Source organism: Poromitra crassiceps (genome assembly GCF_964638095.1).
Source record: "Poromitra crassiceps genome assembly, chromosome: 3".
NCBI lineage: Eukaryota > Metazoa > Chordata > Actinopteri > Beryciformes > Melamphaidae > Poromitra > Poromitra crassiceps.
In genome coordinates, this window is record NC_139625.1 from 18,202,405 (window position 1) to 18,221,518 (window position 19,114).

At 42.4% G+C, this 19,114-nt stretch overlaps 1 protein-coding gene across 1 annotated transcript; it reads right to left on the bottom strand.

Moving 5' to 3' along the window:
• Positions 1–202: 202 nt before the first annotated feature.
• LOC310773879 (tripartite motif-containing protein 16-like) lies at positions 203–1,876 on the bottom strand (the record flags this gene model as incomplete). The annotated part of the gene is made up of 1 exon (XM_083633872.1): positions 203–1,876. Exon 1 carries the CDS (start codon positions 1,868–1,870, stop codon positions 203–205), a length of 1,668 nt encoding a protein of 555 aa, XP_083489998.1. The 5' UTR covers positions 1,871–1,876.
• Between the last annotated feature and the right edge of the window lie 17,238 nt (positions 1,877–19,114).

A 19,114-nucleotide genomic window follows, 5' to 3' on the forward strand; every position in this document is an offset into this window, starting at 1 on the left:
CAAATAAGAGAGCGCCACCTACAGAAAATTAAACTTCATCAACAGAAAATTCAACTTGGAAAAAGACATCACAGTCCCACCCACACTGTTTGATTGACAGGAAAGTGCAGTGCAGCAATGAGAGCTAAGCACCAAAGATGGAGAGAGGAAAAAAATAGGTAAAAGACAGAATCTCACACATTGCTGCTTTAGTAACTCCTGTCTACTTGAGCTTACACAGCTCAGCAGTATCACCATAGTAATCACACTGCAGTCCAGGATGGAGAGGCTGAGTGAATGTGGTCTGGACTCTGTGGAGGAGAGTCATGGTTTCAGAGACGCTGTAGAAGGACAGAATACCTGCTCTGTGATCCAGGTACACTCCTACTCTGGAGGACGGAGGGCCTGAGATGGGAGATGCTGGGATGGGAGTTTTGATCTTGTTATGTATGAACTGATAACTGTTGTCATAATCTAATGTCCAAGACTTGTCATTGTATCCAAATTGACTTTCATTCTCTTCTCTCCTAATATCTTTATATGCGACTGCTATTGAAGCTCTCCCGCTCCACTCCACCTCCCAGTAACAACGGCCAGTCAGACCCTCTCCACTCAGGACCTGAGGCCAATTAATGAATCTGTCTGGGTGTCTAGAATATTTTACTCTTGTGTATGTTGCTTTTCTGTTCTCCTCAGATAATAACAGCTGTATGTTTACTGTGTTTGGATCCAGTGTGATCTGACGTGAATATAGTAAGAAGGCAGCTCTGGTCTTGGGCTCTGGTTGTGGCAGTAAAACATCCACTTCAGGGACTTCAGTCAGTGAGATCTTAGGCCATTCCTCTGTCAGAATGTCCTGTAATTTATCTCTGGCCTCTGAGACAGCTGCAGTCACATCCTCAAAGTAGCGCAGAGGCCGGGTATCGATCCTGGGTGAGTCTGTAGATTGACTGAGACGTGACAGCGAGGGGTAACCGTGTAGAAAGACAATGTGATCCTCTGTGTGTGAGAGCTGCTCCAGCTCAGCGTCTTTCCTCCTCAGCTCAGCGATCTCTTGCTTCAGCTTTTCCTGAAGTTCTTGAGCCCGACTCGCTTCCTCTTTCTGCTTGGATCTGATCTGCTGCTTCACCTCAGAGCTTCTCTTCTCAATGAGACGGACCAGCTCAGCCAAGATCTTCTCACTGTCCTCCACTGCTTTATCAGCAGAGAGATTGATCGCCTTCGTCTCCTGCTGAAGCACCTTCATGTCTTTCTCTCTCTCCTGGAGTGTCTGCTGGATCTGTTGCCGACTCACCCCGAGCTCTTTCTGCCTCTCTGCCCTTTCTGCTGCAGCTGAGACTGTGTCGTGTCCCTTATGTTCATCCATGGAGCAGAGAAGACAGATACACTGCTGATCACTACGGCAGAAAACCTTCAACACCTCCTTGTGGTTAGAGCAGATGTTCTCCTGAAGCTTATTAGAGGGCTCCACCAGCTTGTGTTTTTCAAAGGTGGAAGATTCATAGTGAGGCTGTAGGTGCTGCTCACAGTAAGAGGCCAGACACACGAGACAGGACTTGAGGGCTTTCAGCTTTCTCCCAGCGCAGACATCACAGGCCACATCTCCAGGTTCAGCAGACCAGCGATCAGCAGCTTGGAGTCCCGTCTTCTTCAGGTCCTCCACCAACTCTGCAACCAGGGTGTTTTTCACCAGGACAGGCCTCGGTGAGAAGGTCTGTCTGCACTGGGGGCAGCTGTGGATTTTCTTCTGATCCTCTTCATCCCAGCAGCTTTTAATACAGCTCAGACAGTAGCTGTGCCCACAGGGAATAGTCACCGGATCCTTCAGTAGATCCAGACAGATCGAGCAGCATAATTTAGCCCTGTCCAGCTGAAGTCCTCGCTGCGCCATTTCACCTCTCAGTGACAACATGTGGACAGAATGGAACTGGCTGTGTTTGAGTCCAGGAACAAGAGGGAGGAGTTATCAGGGTTTGCTTGATTCCAGGAAAAGGAGCGGTTTGTGTTTTAGTCATCGTTTACAATCTCAAGTGAAGATTATGACCAATAAATATGGCATCTTAAACTTGGGGTCAGAGATCTTAATGGATTAAAAAAACAAACGGACACACTGTCTCTCGTGCGTGGGCGTTTGCTGAGTGTGTGGAGAGTGTGTCACATGCTAGTTGTGTTCAGGTTTTACTTCATTTGATTCAGTTTTATGTATTGGATATTGGATATTGGATAGGCTAGTACACAAATTATATTGCCTTCTTGGGAAGGTAAAGAAGTAAACAAGCGTTTTAAAAATAATTCTGCTGACTTACAGGATAGGATATGATACTTTATTGTCCCTGTATGAAAATGTATCATGGGCTCAGGAGTCATTGCACTTTAACAGATAAGATAACAGGCAATTGACAGATACACTACTTAGACACATGACATGACAGCCAATCCTTTGACCCATTGTAAAAGTAAGAGTGTTCGTAAAAACATTATTGCACTTGTGAAATGCCGTAAAACGTTGTAAGGGGGGGGGATACATATATTTTGCTTACACACTCACTTTTCTTTTATTGCACAAACCTGTAGAATTGCACAGTTCTAGTTCAAAATGTAGCCTATCATGAACACCCCTATATTGCACAGTCCAGACTGTGATTCCGATGTTAACTGAGGACAGGACAAATCGTCTGCCAGAGGGTAGACTCAGCCCTCAGTCTTAATCCGTTTCACTCCTGTAAGACTGAGAATATTACTATTTAAATCTTTGCATAACGTTAGGTGGCGCTGTTGGAAGCCTTGCATCGGAGAACCAATCATGAGTGTTGTGGGCGGGCCTGCTTTCTGGGGGCAGGTCTCATGCAGAACCGGTGTCTCGCAAAACATCGTCGCATTTGCGGAGAAACATATTAATCACTTAGAAACAAACATAACCTGTTAATAGGACGTATTTCATCCGGCCCCGGCGGCTAGAGGTCTTTCCCCCAGCGATAAACCCGACTCCCGAGGCTACGTTACAGAGCCTGCTGATGACTTCACAGTAGCAAGCGGACCACTTCCGGGTAGGAAAGATTATTGTAAAATAAACAACAGCTATAAATTTTGTTTGGAGCATATCAGCTTCATGCTCTGTGTTAGGACTATGATAAATGGCATTGCCGCTACCAAATAAAATTCTAATAATAAATGTAGGCGTGTCTGCTGCCGGCGGTTCTCGCCGGGCTCGGAGACACAGTTTCTGACAGTGAAATTCCCAGACGTTTGGTGGCGCAGCTCACCAAACGTCTGGGAGCCGAGACTAGCCAGAGGGTAGATGCTGTTACTCGGAGTGGAGGACATGCAATGGGTCAGTCAGCCAGTATTCTAGCACCTCTGAGCACAGACTGGTCATAATTTAACACAAGGGACTGGTGTTAATGTAATAGTACCAGGTGGGAGAGCTTAGATTTTTGAGGTGAACAGAGGGGTTAGTGGCGCCTGGGCAGGACAGACATGCCCAGGGCGCCACCACACTAGGCGTCAAATTAACACATGCTTATCTTAATTTGATTGTTATAGGGTAACACTGGGTGACACAGCAGAAATACATTTATAGCAATCTACAAAGACAGAATTATTTTTTGTGTAAAAACAAAAAAAAAACAGTTGCATTTTCTACCATCAGTGACCCACCCTCGCACGCCGCACACCAGGAAGTGTAGTATCCAGAGCGCGAGTCCCTCTCGCACTGTTTTAATGGACCATGCAGTCTTAAAAAAGAATGGCCCTGCATGCTGTACAGGTGTCTGCGTGTTGAGCTGCGGGTAACGCGCACAGCTTTTGCGGTTCCCGTAAAGTGGTTTGTTGGTCTCGAGCGTGCTGCCCCTAGCCTCCAGCTAGCTAATGCATAGCCATACATTTCTTCTCATTGAGAAGCATGTCATTGGAGGTTGTCCATGTGTGGAGATTGTCAAGTTGACTTTGTAATTGTGAAGGTTGCCTGTGTTTTCTAACTTCAAGCAGGTTCATGTCATCTACTGTACAATACAGGGCAGGTGGGGTCCTGGGCAGCAGGGATCGCGGAACCGCCCGGGCCACACGGGCCCGGGCCCGGGTACATTTCAGTTCCCAATTATTTTTTTATTTTTTTATTTTTTTACAATTAAACCTCATTTACTTATTACACTCGACTGGTTGTTTTTCAGATGTGATGTGAATCTAAAGTGAACTAAACAAATCAGATCCACTATAAATGTTTTTCAGTAGATGCTGTGATGTAGCCACAAGAAAGGTGCAATATTAATGTTTTTCAGGAGATGGCGATGTTGCTAGCTATAGGTTCTAAACAAGAAATGTGGTTCAAATGTTTACAGTAGTTTTCCTTTCTTGCTGCACTACAATGTTACAATGCTGTGAGACAGGCCCGGCGTTGGAGGGGGGCCTGACCGGGCCGGGCCCCCCCATTCGCTAAACTGGCCCCCCCATTCAATTTTTTTTTTTTTGTGTGTGTGTGCTAAAAACGTTTTTCCGTTTTTCTGTTTTAAAGTTTAAAACGGAATCTGGCTGTCATTAGGCATTGATTAACTGAATGCTATTGCTAACTGTTACTTTGAACCTCCATTTGCAATGATTCTGGCTGGATATTAACTATTGTAAATTTGTCACAATGAATGCAATTTGTGCACAATGTATAAATACATTTAATATTAATTGTTTAGGCCTAATTATTTGTAAAGTCACAACACATTAGAGATGTGTGTAGTTCTTCATAGATTTAGCCTCTTCATTTTGCTCTCAAATGCACCAGTCTGACGAATTTTACTTTAAAATGTACAAAATCTTCTTCCGGGGGAGAATCCCCCCGGACCCCCCTTGGGTAGCTTGGCCCCCAAGCTAGGGGCAGGCCCCCTCTGTAATTTGGTTCTGGAGCCGGGCCTGCTGTGAGACGGAGCTAAACACAAAAGATGCAATATTAATAGTTTTTCATGAGATACTCAGTATTTAATACTAATACTAATACTAATAATAGAAAAGGAGAAGATACTGAATAATGACATCACAACAGTATAATCCTAATGTTAATTTAAAATTAAATATTCTTCTTCTGCCGAGATTCCATTCCTTACAGCACCCCCTACTTAACACATTCACTGCCAGCCGTTTTTTTTTTACTGTAGGTAGCTTCTGCCAGAGGTTTTTTTTGATGATTCTGGCTCATCTTTCAAGAGCCGAGGATTCTTTTCTGCTAAGATTTTGTGAACACAAAATATCTCAAAAGAACTAATAGAATGTGTGCTTTCTCTGTCTAAAAGAGTTAGTTTGTAGAGTTAGTAGTTATGTAGATATTAGCCGTTGAGTACAGCATGGTTTCAGCGTCTGAGACTGAAAGCTGAGATAATCGCAGTTTTGTGAAATTCAATCAAACAGGCAGAACAGTCACTTTAACCATTTATTTTTGGCATCAGTGAGACATCAGACATCTAAACAATATAGTTCTGAACCCCCTCTCCTTCAAACTCCTCCCTCCGTGGGCGTGTCTCTGGTGGCTTTCAGCAGCGTTTGTCACAAGCGAGTTTCTTCTGCTGCTGCTGCTGCTGCTGTGAGTTTGAGCAGCCTCCCTCCCTGGCGGCCCCCTCGTCGGCGAGTCTGGATGGGGCTGCTCGTTTCTTGGGTTTTCGGTTGAGAGCTTTGATGAAGCTTTGTGCGATTCTAGGCTTTATGCTGCGTGTTTCAAAGTGTGTTTTGCACCCAGTCTATTTTTGGAACCCCCCACCGTTGTGCGCCCGTGTGCACCAGCGCGAAAGCGTTTTCGCCTACAGTATGAGAATGAGGCTCGTTCGTTTTCAGTTGTGAGCTCAGCTGGAATGAAGCTGCTTGCGATTCCTTTCTGCTGGTGTTTCAAAGGTGTTTCAAAGTGTGTTGCACCCATAATCTATTATGCAAATTTGCAATCCCCCACCGCCAGCTCTCAAGCGCGAAAGCGAAAGCGTTTTCGCCAATCCATTTTCATGAGAATGGCTTCCTCACACTGCTTTTTGCTTGGCTTCCTCTAGTCTGGAGAGCACTGTCGCCACTTAGTGGGTTGGTGGAATGGGTTGTACACGTTCGGTGGCTCCAATATTTATATAAGAGATGTAAAAGGGTTAGATCCCACCATCAAATTTTTTTTTTTTTTTTGACGTATCAACTCGTCATTGGCAGTCAACCGTTGGATTTTTTTTTGACGTATCAACTCGTCAATGGCAGTGAACGTGTTAATAATAGTTCCAGCGCGGCTGCGAAAATATGGTGGCGCATTGTGTCAAGTGTACTGGCTCGGGGAACGGTCCGGCCCCCGGTCCCTTGTCAGGTTTCTGACAATGTGGCCCCCTGAACAATTTAGTTGAATAGCCCTGCTGTAAAACCCAGTCGCCCTCATATTCTGGTTTATTTCAAGAAAAACATTTTGGCTAGTTGAAATTAATTGGCTCGTAACTTTAAAATCTAGCAGCCATATTGGCTGGTGATAAAAAAAAGTTGAATCTCAAACCCTGCAGTGAGTGCAGGTGGTGACATAGGAGTGAGTGAGAAAAGGAGCAAATATATGATTGTTAAGACTGAATACTGACATCACAACCGTCTAATCCTAATGTTAATTTAAAATGAGATATTCCTATATGAATCTGGCTTCAAACGACCATCTTTATATGATGATAATAATAATAATCAATGATGGTGGTTCACAGACGTGTGTGTGTGTGTGGGGGGGGGGGGGGACACGCCCCCCCGACGGGGGGACACGCCCCCCCCCCCCCCCCCCCCCCCCCCCCGACACGCCCCCCGGCCCCCCCAAGTTCAGATGCATTCCGCTATCCCTGCTGGGCAGCATCGTCGATAAGGGCCAGGAACAGTACTGCACCCAGCAATGTCCCTTGGGCTACTCCACATGTAAGATGCTCCCATTCAGATAGTGCACCCTGGTAACGGACCCTCTGTCTTCTATCGGAAATTAAACTCCAGATCCATGGAGCTAGCTCAGGTCTTAGTCCCATTGCAAGAATTTTACTGATGGCTATATTTTAGTTCACTCTGTTGAAATCCTTGCTAAAGTCTGTAGCTACAAGGGAGCAGATTGAGCTATAGAAACTCACCGGTAGCGAGCACACTCAAAATAGATTAAAAAAACTCACTGGGTGCAAGGCAAGCAAAGTAGTACAACGCTGAAGGCCTCAACGCTGATGAAGGCCTTTGGCTGAAACGTTCGTTGTTGCTGCCCAGGTTTGAGGAACTATTCAAACCTGTGAAAGGACATTTGGAGTGCTGCATTTTTCTCACAGCAGATTGAGCTAGCCTGGTCAGTGTTTTTATACAGACTATCTGTGAGGCTGACAAGAGCGTGTGTGGTAGACCGGCCCTTAAGGCTGCCAAACTGTCTGGAATCAAAAGTAATGTCCTGTAAAATCCACTGGAGAGCAATTTTTTCTGCAATCTTGGCAAACTGGGATGTCAGTCATATTGAATGAATTAATATTGATATTGAATGAGTTAATTAACATACATAACAAAAAACCAATTCAACCATGTGGCGCAGTGCTGTTGTACACATCACAGGCCAATGGCATATTTCTACATTTCCAGACCGTTTTACTGTGTTTGGCCAGGGAGAGCCGGCATTGCTTTTACGCTGAACTGATGACAGATCAGGAATACACAAGCCTGATTAGAGAGTTTACATTTCTGATCCGAGACGTATCAATTACAATCTCAAAGAAACAAGTCAGTATCGTGAAATAAGGCAGATCACTCCACTGGTATCAAGAGAACATGCATGAAACAAGGTGTTTTGCATTGGGAACAAGTGTAATTATCCTGTTTCCCCCCCACTTCTTTAACAAACAAGCGCAAAATACCTTGAAGCCCAAGGGCAGGGGCATATTACAAAATGCATACAACTTTGCCCTAGAATCAGTTACTTGGGCATCAACATGGAATTCATCTGTAATTACAGTATTACATAAAGAAGGAAAGTATAAAACACATACATCTTCATATAGACCAATAACATTATTGAATACAGACCAAAAAATATTAACAGCTATTATAGCAAATAGGCTTAAAGATATCTTGCCAGAAATAATAGATTGTGATCAGTCTGGTTTTATTTTTAATAGATTATTATCAGATAATATAAGATGCACTTTAAGTATAATTGACTAGCAATATCAAATAAATTTGTTTTAGCCCAGTCAAACTTTATAAATATCTACAACTTAGGAGCTATATCAATCATTTCCAAAAGAGAGAAGGCAACCAAGAACAGCATCCTTTAACAAGGTTTATGATAAAGAACTGTAATGTAGATACTAACAATATCCTCTCTAAAATATATCAAATGCTAGAAGAAAACAATGAAATACAAGAAGACACAATATTGACTAAATGGAATGCAGAACTAGGCTTATGTTTAAAAAAAGAAGACTGGCAAAATAATGTATATACAAAACAATACATAAAACAACTAACTCTAAGTTTTGGAGGGAATATTCATGGAAAATATACAAGGTTCTTTATCACACCAATAATACAGTCCAAGTTTACAGCATCTATTAAACCAGATTGCTGGAGAAACTGCGGTGAAAAGAATGCAAACCATTGGCATGTTTTCTTTTTTTGTCCATCACTGAAAACTTTCTGGCAATTAATTATAACCTGTATTACAAACATTTTCCAAACTAAAAAGGCACTTAAACCAAAACATATCATTTTAGGAATACCACCACCTGAACTCACATTAGAAATAGATAGATATCTTTATAGAATACTTAGAATCGCAGCCATGAAGCAGATAACAAGGAATTGGTTAAAACCTATTCCACCCGTCTTTAATAAATGGAAGTCAAATATAAACAACATTCTAGAAATGGAAAAAATAACTTACAGAATCCAAAATCTAGAGGTAGAATACTTGAAACGATGGAATAAATGGATTAACTATACAGAACACACCTGAAAATGAAGTTTTTCTGTGCCGAGGAATTACTGAAGAGTTAAGGGGCGTGTGTGTGTGTGTGTATGTATGTATGTGTGTACGTGTGTGTTTTTTTTCTTTTCCTTATGTGTGTGGAAGCGTGTATATGTGTGACTGTTTGTATGTGAGTATGCATGCAAGTATTTTATTTAAAGTATTGTTGTTGTTCTGTCAATACAATTACCATGGATGTTGTATATTACTGTCCTTTTTCTTTTCTCACATAAAAATACATAAAAAATTGTAAGAATGTTACGTATAAGTATAAACAGTTGATGTAAATCTATGTAAAAAACAAACTGAAAACTTGCAATAATGTACAAAAAAAAAGTCAGTCAGTCAGTCAGTCAGTCAGTGAGTGAGTGAGTGTCCTGACCTTGCCATCCCCTGACCTTGGCAGGCCTACTGGCCAGTCCCCGTGGGTAAAATACGATTTTAATACTCACTTGCCCTGTTTATATGACATGTATGAATGGTTACTGCTGTAACTAGTAACTAACAACATTGTATATTCTAAATACAAACGTTGGTGACACTTTAGATTAGGGAGCACAGATGAACTATTAATAGCTTTCTTATTAACATGCATATTGGTCCATTACTAGTCATTACAAAGCAGTTTACTGTAGTATTCTGCACTATTGTATTCTACAAGTATAGACCATGAGTTATGGCTTTTCCATCAACAGCTGATTATTGTTTATGGTAAATTACAGATTAATTGCTCAATTTGGGGCTTATAAGGTGCTAGTATAAAATATTATTGAGGCAGATTATCAGACTATCGTGGGAAAACCCATACCTGTAGTAATGTTTGTTCCCTAATCTAAAGTGTTTGTTGCCCAAAGTGTAACTGTATTCCTTAATATTATAAATAAAATAAAATCTGATTACAGATACTTGTGAAAAATAAGAGGATTACTTCTGGGAATACTTTTAAAGCAAAAACAAATCTTCATAAAATATGAAGACACAGAAGAAGAAAATGTCCGTGACATAGGCTAAATCTGAAAAGGAATTCACATGAATCAGAATAATATGAGTGGGTGTGCTCAGCTTGTGCTAACGTGGCATTGCTTTAGCCTGCCAGTTGGCATGAGGACTTGACTCCTTCCATGACAGTTTAAGGACACACACAGAGCCCGCGGACAGCTAATGATGATGCTGCCTGACACCCGTACGCATGTGTGTGGGAGTGTACTGTATCTCTGCTTGTGTGTGTCTGCGTGTGTAGTTGTGTGGGCAATTTTTGAGCGAATATGAGCTTGCTTTTGGGCATATTTGGATGATGGTAGTGAATTTCCCTGTTGCGACAGAGAATGACCTTGAGGTGTTATGGCTGGTGAATGTGTCACATCCAGGCATTAGATCTAGACGAGTGTGTGTGTGTGTGTGTGTGTGTGTGTGTGTGTGTGTGTGTGTGTGTGTGTGTGTGTGTGTGTGTGTGTGTGTGTGTGTGTGTGTGTGCGTGCGTGCGTGCGTGCGTGCGTGATGTGCGTGCAAGGGCGGCATTTCCATAGGGACCAGCAAAAATCGTGGATGTCGGCCGACATTGCTGTCTTTCAGAGGCTGTAGCAGGCCTTTAAAGATAGAGTGACAGTACTGGTATCATATGAAACTAGAAGACCTAAGGCATCCATTGGTTCCAAACCTGTCATGCTAGCTTGTCGGGAAGGAGGCTAAATGACGCTCCAAAGTTAGACAAGATTTTGGCGAGGGAAAAACTGGCATGGCCATTTCAAAGGGGTCCCTTGACCTCTCACCTCAAGATATCTAAATGAGAATGGGTTCCATGGGTGCTACCCATCAGTCTCCCATTTCCAGTCATCCCCACTTCGAACCTGCGACCCTCGTGTTGGTAGGCGGTGAATGTGCCGCTGCACTACGCGCAGTACGTGGACACCCAGTTCATGACTGCGGTTGTTTTTCTCTTGATTCAGGACGTTGCGAACTGCTCGTCACTCGTTTCAGTTGCTGCGCGTGCCCCATTAGATCCTCATACTAAATTGCGACAAATCGAAATATTTCGGTCGATTCAGTGGATCATTTTGACACGAGGTCGGTGATTATGTGCGTATGTTTCATGTCTTTTTTTTTTTTAGATCTGTACCGTAACTCTCTCTAAAGCACCCAAGGGAGTGTGTTCTGTTTTTGTCCATTAGGTTTGACTAAGTGTTAGTGTCACACACACACGCACGCACGCACGCACACACACACACACACACACACACACACACACACACACACACACACACACATGCCCCAGGGTATCTCACCCCTGACCTAAGCAGTGGTAATGCTATGCAAATGTAAAAAATATACTATGTACAAGAATTATGTCCAACAGTTTCACAGTACAGTATTGTGTTCATCTGGATAAAGTGAGTTACTTTTTTCCCTATATCTTTGTTACTCATTACCCATTGCTGTGCTGTTTTAATCGCCCGCACGCATTTTTTTTATATTCGATTAATCATTTAGACTAATTCATATTTAAAAAAATAACTAAAATTCTCTTGTTCCAGCTTCTTAAATGTAAATATTTTCTGGTTTCTTTAGTCTTCCGACCGTAACCTGATCATCTTTGGGTTGTGGACTGTTGGTCAGGAAAAAGAAGACATTTGAGGACGTCATCTTGGGCTTTGGGGGGAAAAGCGATCGTCATTTTGTGACATTTTATAGAGCGAAATAAACTAATCGATTAGTTGAGAAAATGATCGATTAACCGATAATGAAAATAATTATTTGTTGCAGCCGTATTCTGCACTGCTTTTCCCAGAGATTAGAGCCATATGAAATCTGTTTTATTTTTTTCCAAATTCCATTTTAATTGTTCTGAATTCTGTGTTTTGCTTTTTACGCTCATTTTACCATTAGAAATAGTGTCTAATATGTGGGGATGAATAATGTCCACAATTTAATAAGCTATTACACATCAATTTACACAACAGTGCACTATTTTAACAAGTGATTCAAGTCAGAAATACAGTAGATGACTGTACAAAACATTCTATATAATTTTTATGTTTGTAAAGTGCTTTTAAAGTCCCTGGAAACCAGAAATATTTTATTATTATTTAACATTTTGAGTTCATCACATCACAGGAATCTATGTTAATAAGCCACCAGCCAAATTTGAACGATGATGAACGTCGCAAAGTATATAAATTTAGGTTTGACAGTCATGGCAAAACTCATGAGAATCAATTAGTTTTTAGAGTGTATTTTCTCCCGCGGACTGTGTGGGTGTGTCCCGTCTGCAGCAGGGAAATTTCTGTCTCTCGGAGAGCGCGAGAGAGAGGGGGGGAGGGAAACGGAGAAAGAGAGAAAGAGAGATCGAGTGCAGTGTGTCGAACACACACACACACACACACACACACAGTGTGTGTGTGTGTGTGTGTGTGTGTGTGTGTGTGTGTGTTCGTTGCTCGGAGAGGGAGAGACTTGCTGCGACTGCACAGCGCAGTGTGTGTGTGTATGTGTGAGTAACCTCGCGTCACCAGGCTGTGTCTCTCTCTCTGTGCTCTCTCTCACACTAGTCCCGAGAGAGAGAGGGGAGAGAGAGAGAGAGAGAGAGGAGAGAGAAGAGAGAGAGAGAGAGAGAGAGAAAGAGAGAGAGCAGCATAGCGCTCGGCACAGAGTGGGAGGCAGACAGACATACACTGAGCGAGCGCTGTCACTGGGGGCAAAGAACGGACAAAAGGAGAAGAGCGAGTTGCGCGCGTGTACAAAGGTTATATAGAGCTTATGACGTCATAAGCTCCTGCATTTTAGCACCTCGCGCACTGCTCTCTTCAATGAGGAAGTACCTTGTAGAATCTTGTAGAAAAGTGTCGATTTTAAGGCTTTGGGTTGAAAGTAATGTATAATAATTTCGGAGGCACACAATTACTAACATAAGACCCTAAATAACATAGTTAGAACGTTTTTGTGGATTTTGGTTTCCAGGGACTTTAAGCTTCTCATTGTGTCTCAACAACTGTAAACAATACATTCACTTCAAACATAAGAAGATGCTTCAAATACTATTTTATTTTGAAAGTTATAACAGGAAGTGGTGGTGTTTATCTTTGCTAACTTGAACGAGTCAACGTGAGTCTAGAGAAAGAAGAAATTGTGTAAAAACGGCAAGTGTCAACTGAATAAGAATACACAGCCACAATTGAAACTTTTCCAGCTTGTCCATCATGTGCAAAAGTGGATATTTTTCGTCTTTCATTCCCTGTTGCCATCACTACAGTCGGAAGGCTTGACTAGGAAGGCAAGTAACATCAACACTGATAACTGTGTCTACAAAGTATTTAAAGACTTGATCAAGACGTCTGCAAGTCTGCAAGTAGTTAACGTTATGCTAACGTTTTAAACGAACAACATAACAGAATTAAATAGAATAGTGAGAAGGTCTAACGATGCAGAATCATTCACAGCTGACATCTAACGCTAACGTTATAGGCTACTTCACCGCTATTGCTGGAATGCTTGGAATGCGCTTGTTAATGACGTCACCTTATTAACATTATATATTGAATTTCAGCCCAATTATGGCAAATTCTGCAGTATTCCACGTTTTACAGTAGATTCCATTTTCATTGGTCAATTCCGTGATTCCGTCCGCGATTCTGTTAACGCGGATTTCATATGGCTCTACCAGAGATCACCTGTCAATCAATCTGACTTCTTGGATTTTATGTTTAATATGTAATTTGAGTCACTGCTCATGCTAACTCCTTCTTCTGTTTATTCAAATTTAACAAATCGTAAGCATAAAATGCATCATCGCCTCTTGTGCACCAGGGGGGTTTTCCCAGCAAAGAGCTAGCAGACATCGGGGGTTTATAAGTTTCATAAACTGGCTATAGGCAGTGGTGGAAATGGCTAGGTTTTACTCTGAGAACCTTACTTACGCAGGATAGGGGTCCCTGACGTGACCATTTCTGAATGCTCACTGTTTTTTTTTATCAGTTTTATTTTACTTATTGTAAAAAATGTCTTACAAAAGTTATTTAAATAAGATCTCTACTGATTATTTCCCCTTGATTTTATTCATGACAGACCTGAGGACACATTGATATTCACGCTGCTTATTCAGCTTCCAAATACTTGTTCTCTTACTATCTCTGCTCCTTTTATGCTGCCCCCTCTCCACTGCTCTGGTCTCCACTGCTCTGCTCTCCACTGCTCTGGTCTCCACTGCTATGGTCTCCACTGCTCTGCTCTCCACTGCATTGCAAGACACTTGCGGGGAACCTGAGGAGGAATGCCATTCCCCCTCTCATTCTCGCCGTTCCCTCTCAACATATTACTCTGGGAACTCCGTTCTCAGCCCCCCCCCCCCCCCCATTTCCACCTCTGGCTATAGGTAGAATCACTATTGTGTTACATCAGTTGGCGAAAGAGAGCAGAAAAACGAACATTCAGGAAATCATTGCAGATTATTGCTTTGACTGGCAGTGAAAATGAGGCCACAGTGTAACTTTATCTCTCTCTCTCTCTCTCTCCCCCCCAGTTCTCTCTCTCTCTCTCTCTCTCTCTCTCTCTCTCCCCCCCAGTTCTCTCTCTCTCTCTCTCTCTCTCTCTCCCCCCCAGTTTCAGTTTATTGGACAGCAATGCATATACCAAAAATATCTATTTCAGATGAATCACTGCAGCTACAAAATGTTTATCACCTCGGCTAGACTATCTCTTCCTCTCTCCATCACTGCCCTCCCTCTCTCGTTTGTTTCATCTGTCTGCTGACTCTCTCTATGTAGATCTATGTTTCCAGGGCTTTTCTGTGTATTTCTGTCTCTCTGATGACATCAAAAGCCACATTCACTTAGTTACAGAAATGGTTGCAGCAAAGTCAGCTAGAAAACATACCCATATCTCTCTATTCTATCTATCTATCTATCTATCTATCTATCTATCTATCTATCTATCTATCTATCTATTTATCTATAACAGCGCCTTTCCTCAACAAAAGGAACGTTCTGAAAATGGATGGAACTTCCGTATATTATAGTGTCTTCCTTCCTCGTTTCCTTCCTTCCTTCCTTCCTTCCTTCAAACCCTAAGCCCAGAAATGTGCTCTAAAGCAGTTGGCTTAGTGCCTGGGTGTCTCCGCTCAGCTGGTACCAGTTGTGCAGCTTGCCTGGGTGATTAAACCCAATGCTTTACTGCGCACATGTGAACTCTGTCAGAAGGCCGGAGGTCAGCGTCAGGGCAAAATGTGTTTGGCATTTTCTGCGGCGGCCCTTAGCTGTGATTCCCGAGATGCGCTAAAAGGTCACACATAGATTTACCCGTACGCGCACACAAGCGAGCGAGAACGCATCTCATTATCTTCCAGGCAGCGGAAGATATCCAGTGTCCTGGCTCCGATAGCCATCAGCCACTTGTGGAGCTCTTAAGACTGTATATGTGAGTCATGAAGATGCCGGTGGGAGATCATTCTGACGGAGCCGAGTAGCAAGGATACCTACGGGTCTATTTGTGTCGTGTTTATTTACCCAGGCGAGTTGACTAGAAGAACAACACAGTCTGGTTTCTGTGGTCATGTGTGCCCGTCTGCACGTGTGTGTGTGTGTGTGTGTGTGTGTGTGTGTGTGTGTCTGAGAGGAACGCTATCAATCCCAGACTACCCACGGAGCCGGTGCCCTCTGAAGGCTCTCGGTCGTAACCCTGTCATGGTTTATCCCCGTAATGGTCTCGCCCGGAGAGAGGAGAGCATCTCCGCCGCATTCCACTCATTCCACATGGTTAAAAATAAGGCTTCTCTAATCCGACTGCAGCAACACAGGCCAGCTTTTCCTCAATTCATCCAAGAAAAAGTGAGATGGGACAGTTAAGGATGCAAGTAACAATAAAGGATGCAGGATTATAAAGTAAAGAAAAGGTTAGAAACTGTGTTTTCTGTTTGAACACATTTATTTGTCTTGCCAAATTGCCTATCCTCTCCCCCTTGTTTGTTTTCTGGTACTGCTGGGCATGCATACTGACAAATAACGAAATAACCCAAACACTGCGTGAAAAAACAACACGTTAAGTTTAAAGTCACTAAATCACAATGGCAAAGGCAACTAAGCAGGCGCTGAATGGCAGTTTGCAGCAGCAGGACGTGTCGACTTTAGAACATTCTGACAGTTACTACTCTTCTGTGAGTTTTCTAAGCAGCGGGAGCTCCACAGCGTGCGTTCAAAAGGGGCCAAACCGTTGGCGCCTGAATTGCACAAAAACTATTAAAACTCTTTCAAGTTTGCGAGCGAAACATGAACAAACGGCTTTATTAAAGTGGCTGTAAGTCAAAACAGCACAAAACCATAACCTCAACCTCTATTACCACAGACCTCGTTTGACTTCTCCCGTCAAATACCAATATACCAGCGAATCAATCCTTTTTATAGACAGATCTAGACAAAACAACAACTACGTATGGTTTTGCTCACAGCCAATCACCGCAAGTGTTATTCAGTTTAATGCAACGTGTGATTGGCCCACTCCCGCAGCAGCTATACAACCCATACAGTCTGTGGCGGTGAAGTCGAGCGCGGTGTAGGTGACTGAGTTGGCAGTTCCTAATATTTCATACATTCAGTGTATGTTTTTTTTTCCCTTTATTTTGTCCAGCTGCTGCATAATTGTATATTGCATGTTTTGCATTGTGCCCTTGTGCTGAATGTGAGTCATTGTGCATTGTGTGTCTTGTGGTTGCTAACAGCGTTATTCGCTTGTTGTCAATGCTGCCAAGACACATTTCTGCACATTCACTGCGCTTGGCCGATAAAGTAATTGTGAGGCTGAAAATAATACGCTCATCTATTTGCACAATGTCATTTTGAAGCACAATCGAAATAGCACCCGGGGGCAAGATGGGAACATAATAGTTGTCTGAAGTTCAAGGAGAAAACCAGCCCCTTGACTTTGCAGTACTGAGGTAGAGGACACTTGACAATGCTTGATCTGTCTGCAGCAAAGACTCAAGCCGAGGAATGAAGAGCCTTTGTGCCTCTATGTGTTTTAACTCAATTTAAACAAATGTTCTTTTTGAATGGTTCTGAAGAGACGGCTGCAGGATAACCTTTGAGGGGAGAATACCAACCAAAGAAATGCTGTAATGCAGTTAGGGTTTGCCTCTGCTTTGTATGTGCCAGTAAAGAGTTAAGCAATTAGCCAATTGAATCTGAGGCTGTATTCTCGGTACTGACGGCTCCTCCGCCGTCTGTCTAGACAAGCAATTCAAAAGCCAGTACAACTGAAAGTCTGCATTCAGATGCTTTTTGGATGTCTAAATGTAGTTTGGCTTTTATATACACTATTTCAAGTATTTTCTGTGTTGTTTCTGTGTTTGTGGTACAAAGCTGCAAAGAAGTAAAAAAAAATCTATTCATCAAACCAAATGTTGGTCAAATCAGTTTTCTGATGGCATCTCAATTAGTGAGATAACATAATATCCAGGGCCGCCGCGTATCTTGCCTGGGCCCGGGACAAAATTATCCCATAAGGCCACAATCTCCATCCAATTCAATTTGAGAGACAATAGACTAGGGGTGTCACGATACACTCAGTTCACGATACGATACGTATCACGATACTGGGTTCACGATAACGATACGATACGATACGATTTTAACAATATTTTTTTAAACTTGAATAATGACAATATATGACTGGAAAAGTAGTATTTTATTTGAAATGCACAAATACAAAACATGCTGTTGTGGGAAATTGTTATTACAATAACAACTAGAAAAAACATGAGATTGGAGATAAGGCTTATCTTGAAATAGAATGAGTTACACCGTCACTTAGATTTACTTTGAACTAAAAGGTTTCTCAGCAGTATAAATTCTCATTATGCATCTTCAGTTTTTCTTCAAACTCAAACAACAAGACTTTTCTTAATCTATTTTTTATGCATCTTCAGTTTTTCCTGTCAAGTAAACAGTTTTGCCAGAAACTCAATTGAATGGTTTCTCTCCTGTATAACTTCTCATGTGTCTCTTCAGAGACTTGTTCAACTGAACTACTTTCCACACATTGAACTTCAACAAACAAAGACGTTTCTTAGTCTATTTTTTGAAAAAAAAAAAAAAAATTTTTTTTTTTTTTTGCGATATGAGATTTCATCTCAACGATACATATCGTGACGTTTTACTATCGCGAAATTTCGTGGGACGATATATTGTGACACCCCTACAATAGACCCTTTTCACGGGGGCCATTTTGTGTCCAAAAGGCAGCTTCCATCTTCCATGATTGGAAGTTGGAAACCCTCATTAGTGTTTTGCTTGCACCTGTGTTTACCCTGCCTTTTGGACACAAAATGCTCTTAACGAAAAGGGTCTATTAGACATTTAGAGGGCCCTCCTGGTTCCAGGACCCGGGGCGACTGACCCTGTTGTCCCCCCCTGCTGGCACCCCTGCATGTATGATGAGTGGTAGTCCCCTATTTAAAGGGCCACTTTGCAGATTTTCAACTAGCTTTGTGTCATTAAAGAAATCAGTAGTATGCAAATGAGCAATGTTTAACTTCCCTCCATCTTGCCTGGACCGAGAGCTCCCTGTTCATTCACAGAACTTCCTGGTCCAAATGATGTCATAATGATGTCATTCGGAGAAGTTTTGCCATGGTGTCACTATTGCAGTCACTATCATTATCACTATATCATTATCACTATTGCTCTCGCTACCTTCATTCGCACTTCCTGGACCTGGACCAAATGACATCATTATGACATCATTTGGACCAGGACGTTCTGCGAATGAACGGGGAGCTCTTGGTCCAAGCAAGGTGGAGAGGAGTTAAACACTGTTCATTTGCATATATTTTGTAATGATACAAAGCTGGTTGGAAATCGGCAAAGTGACTCTTTAACTTGTACAGTACTGTCAATTAATGGTCTCCATTGAGTCTCCTTTATGTATCTTCATCTACAGGTGTTTTCCAAATCTGTGAGTCTAAATCTGTGAGTCTTAATTGCCTCTTATTCTCTTATCTCTTACAAGTCATATACTCACGTCTGTCTGTACAAGTCAAGTTCTTTTTTTCAACTCGCACTATAACTGTGCAGCTCTTCCCTTTTGGTCCCATAATTGCAAGGCTAAGGGGAACATGCCTTTTTTTGTCCTGCTGGAGTGGTAAAGGGTGTAGGGAAAGTTAGCGGTCTCGCGCTCGCCGAGAGCTGA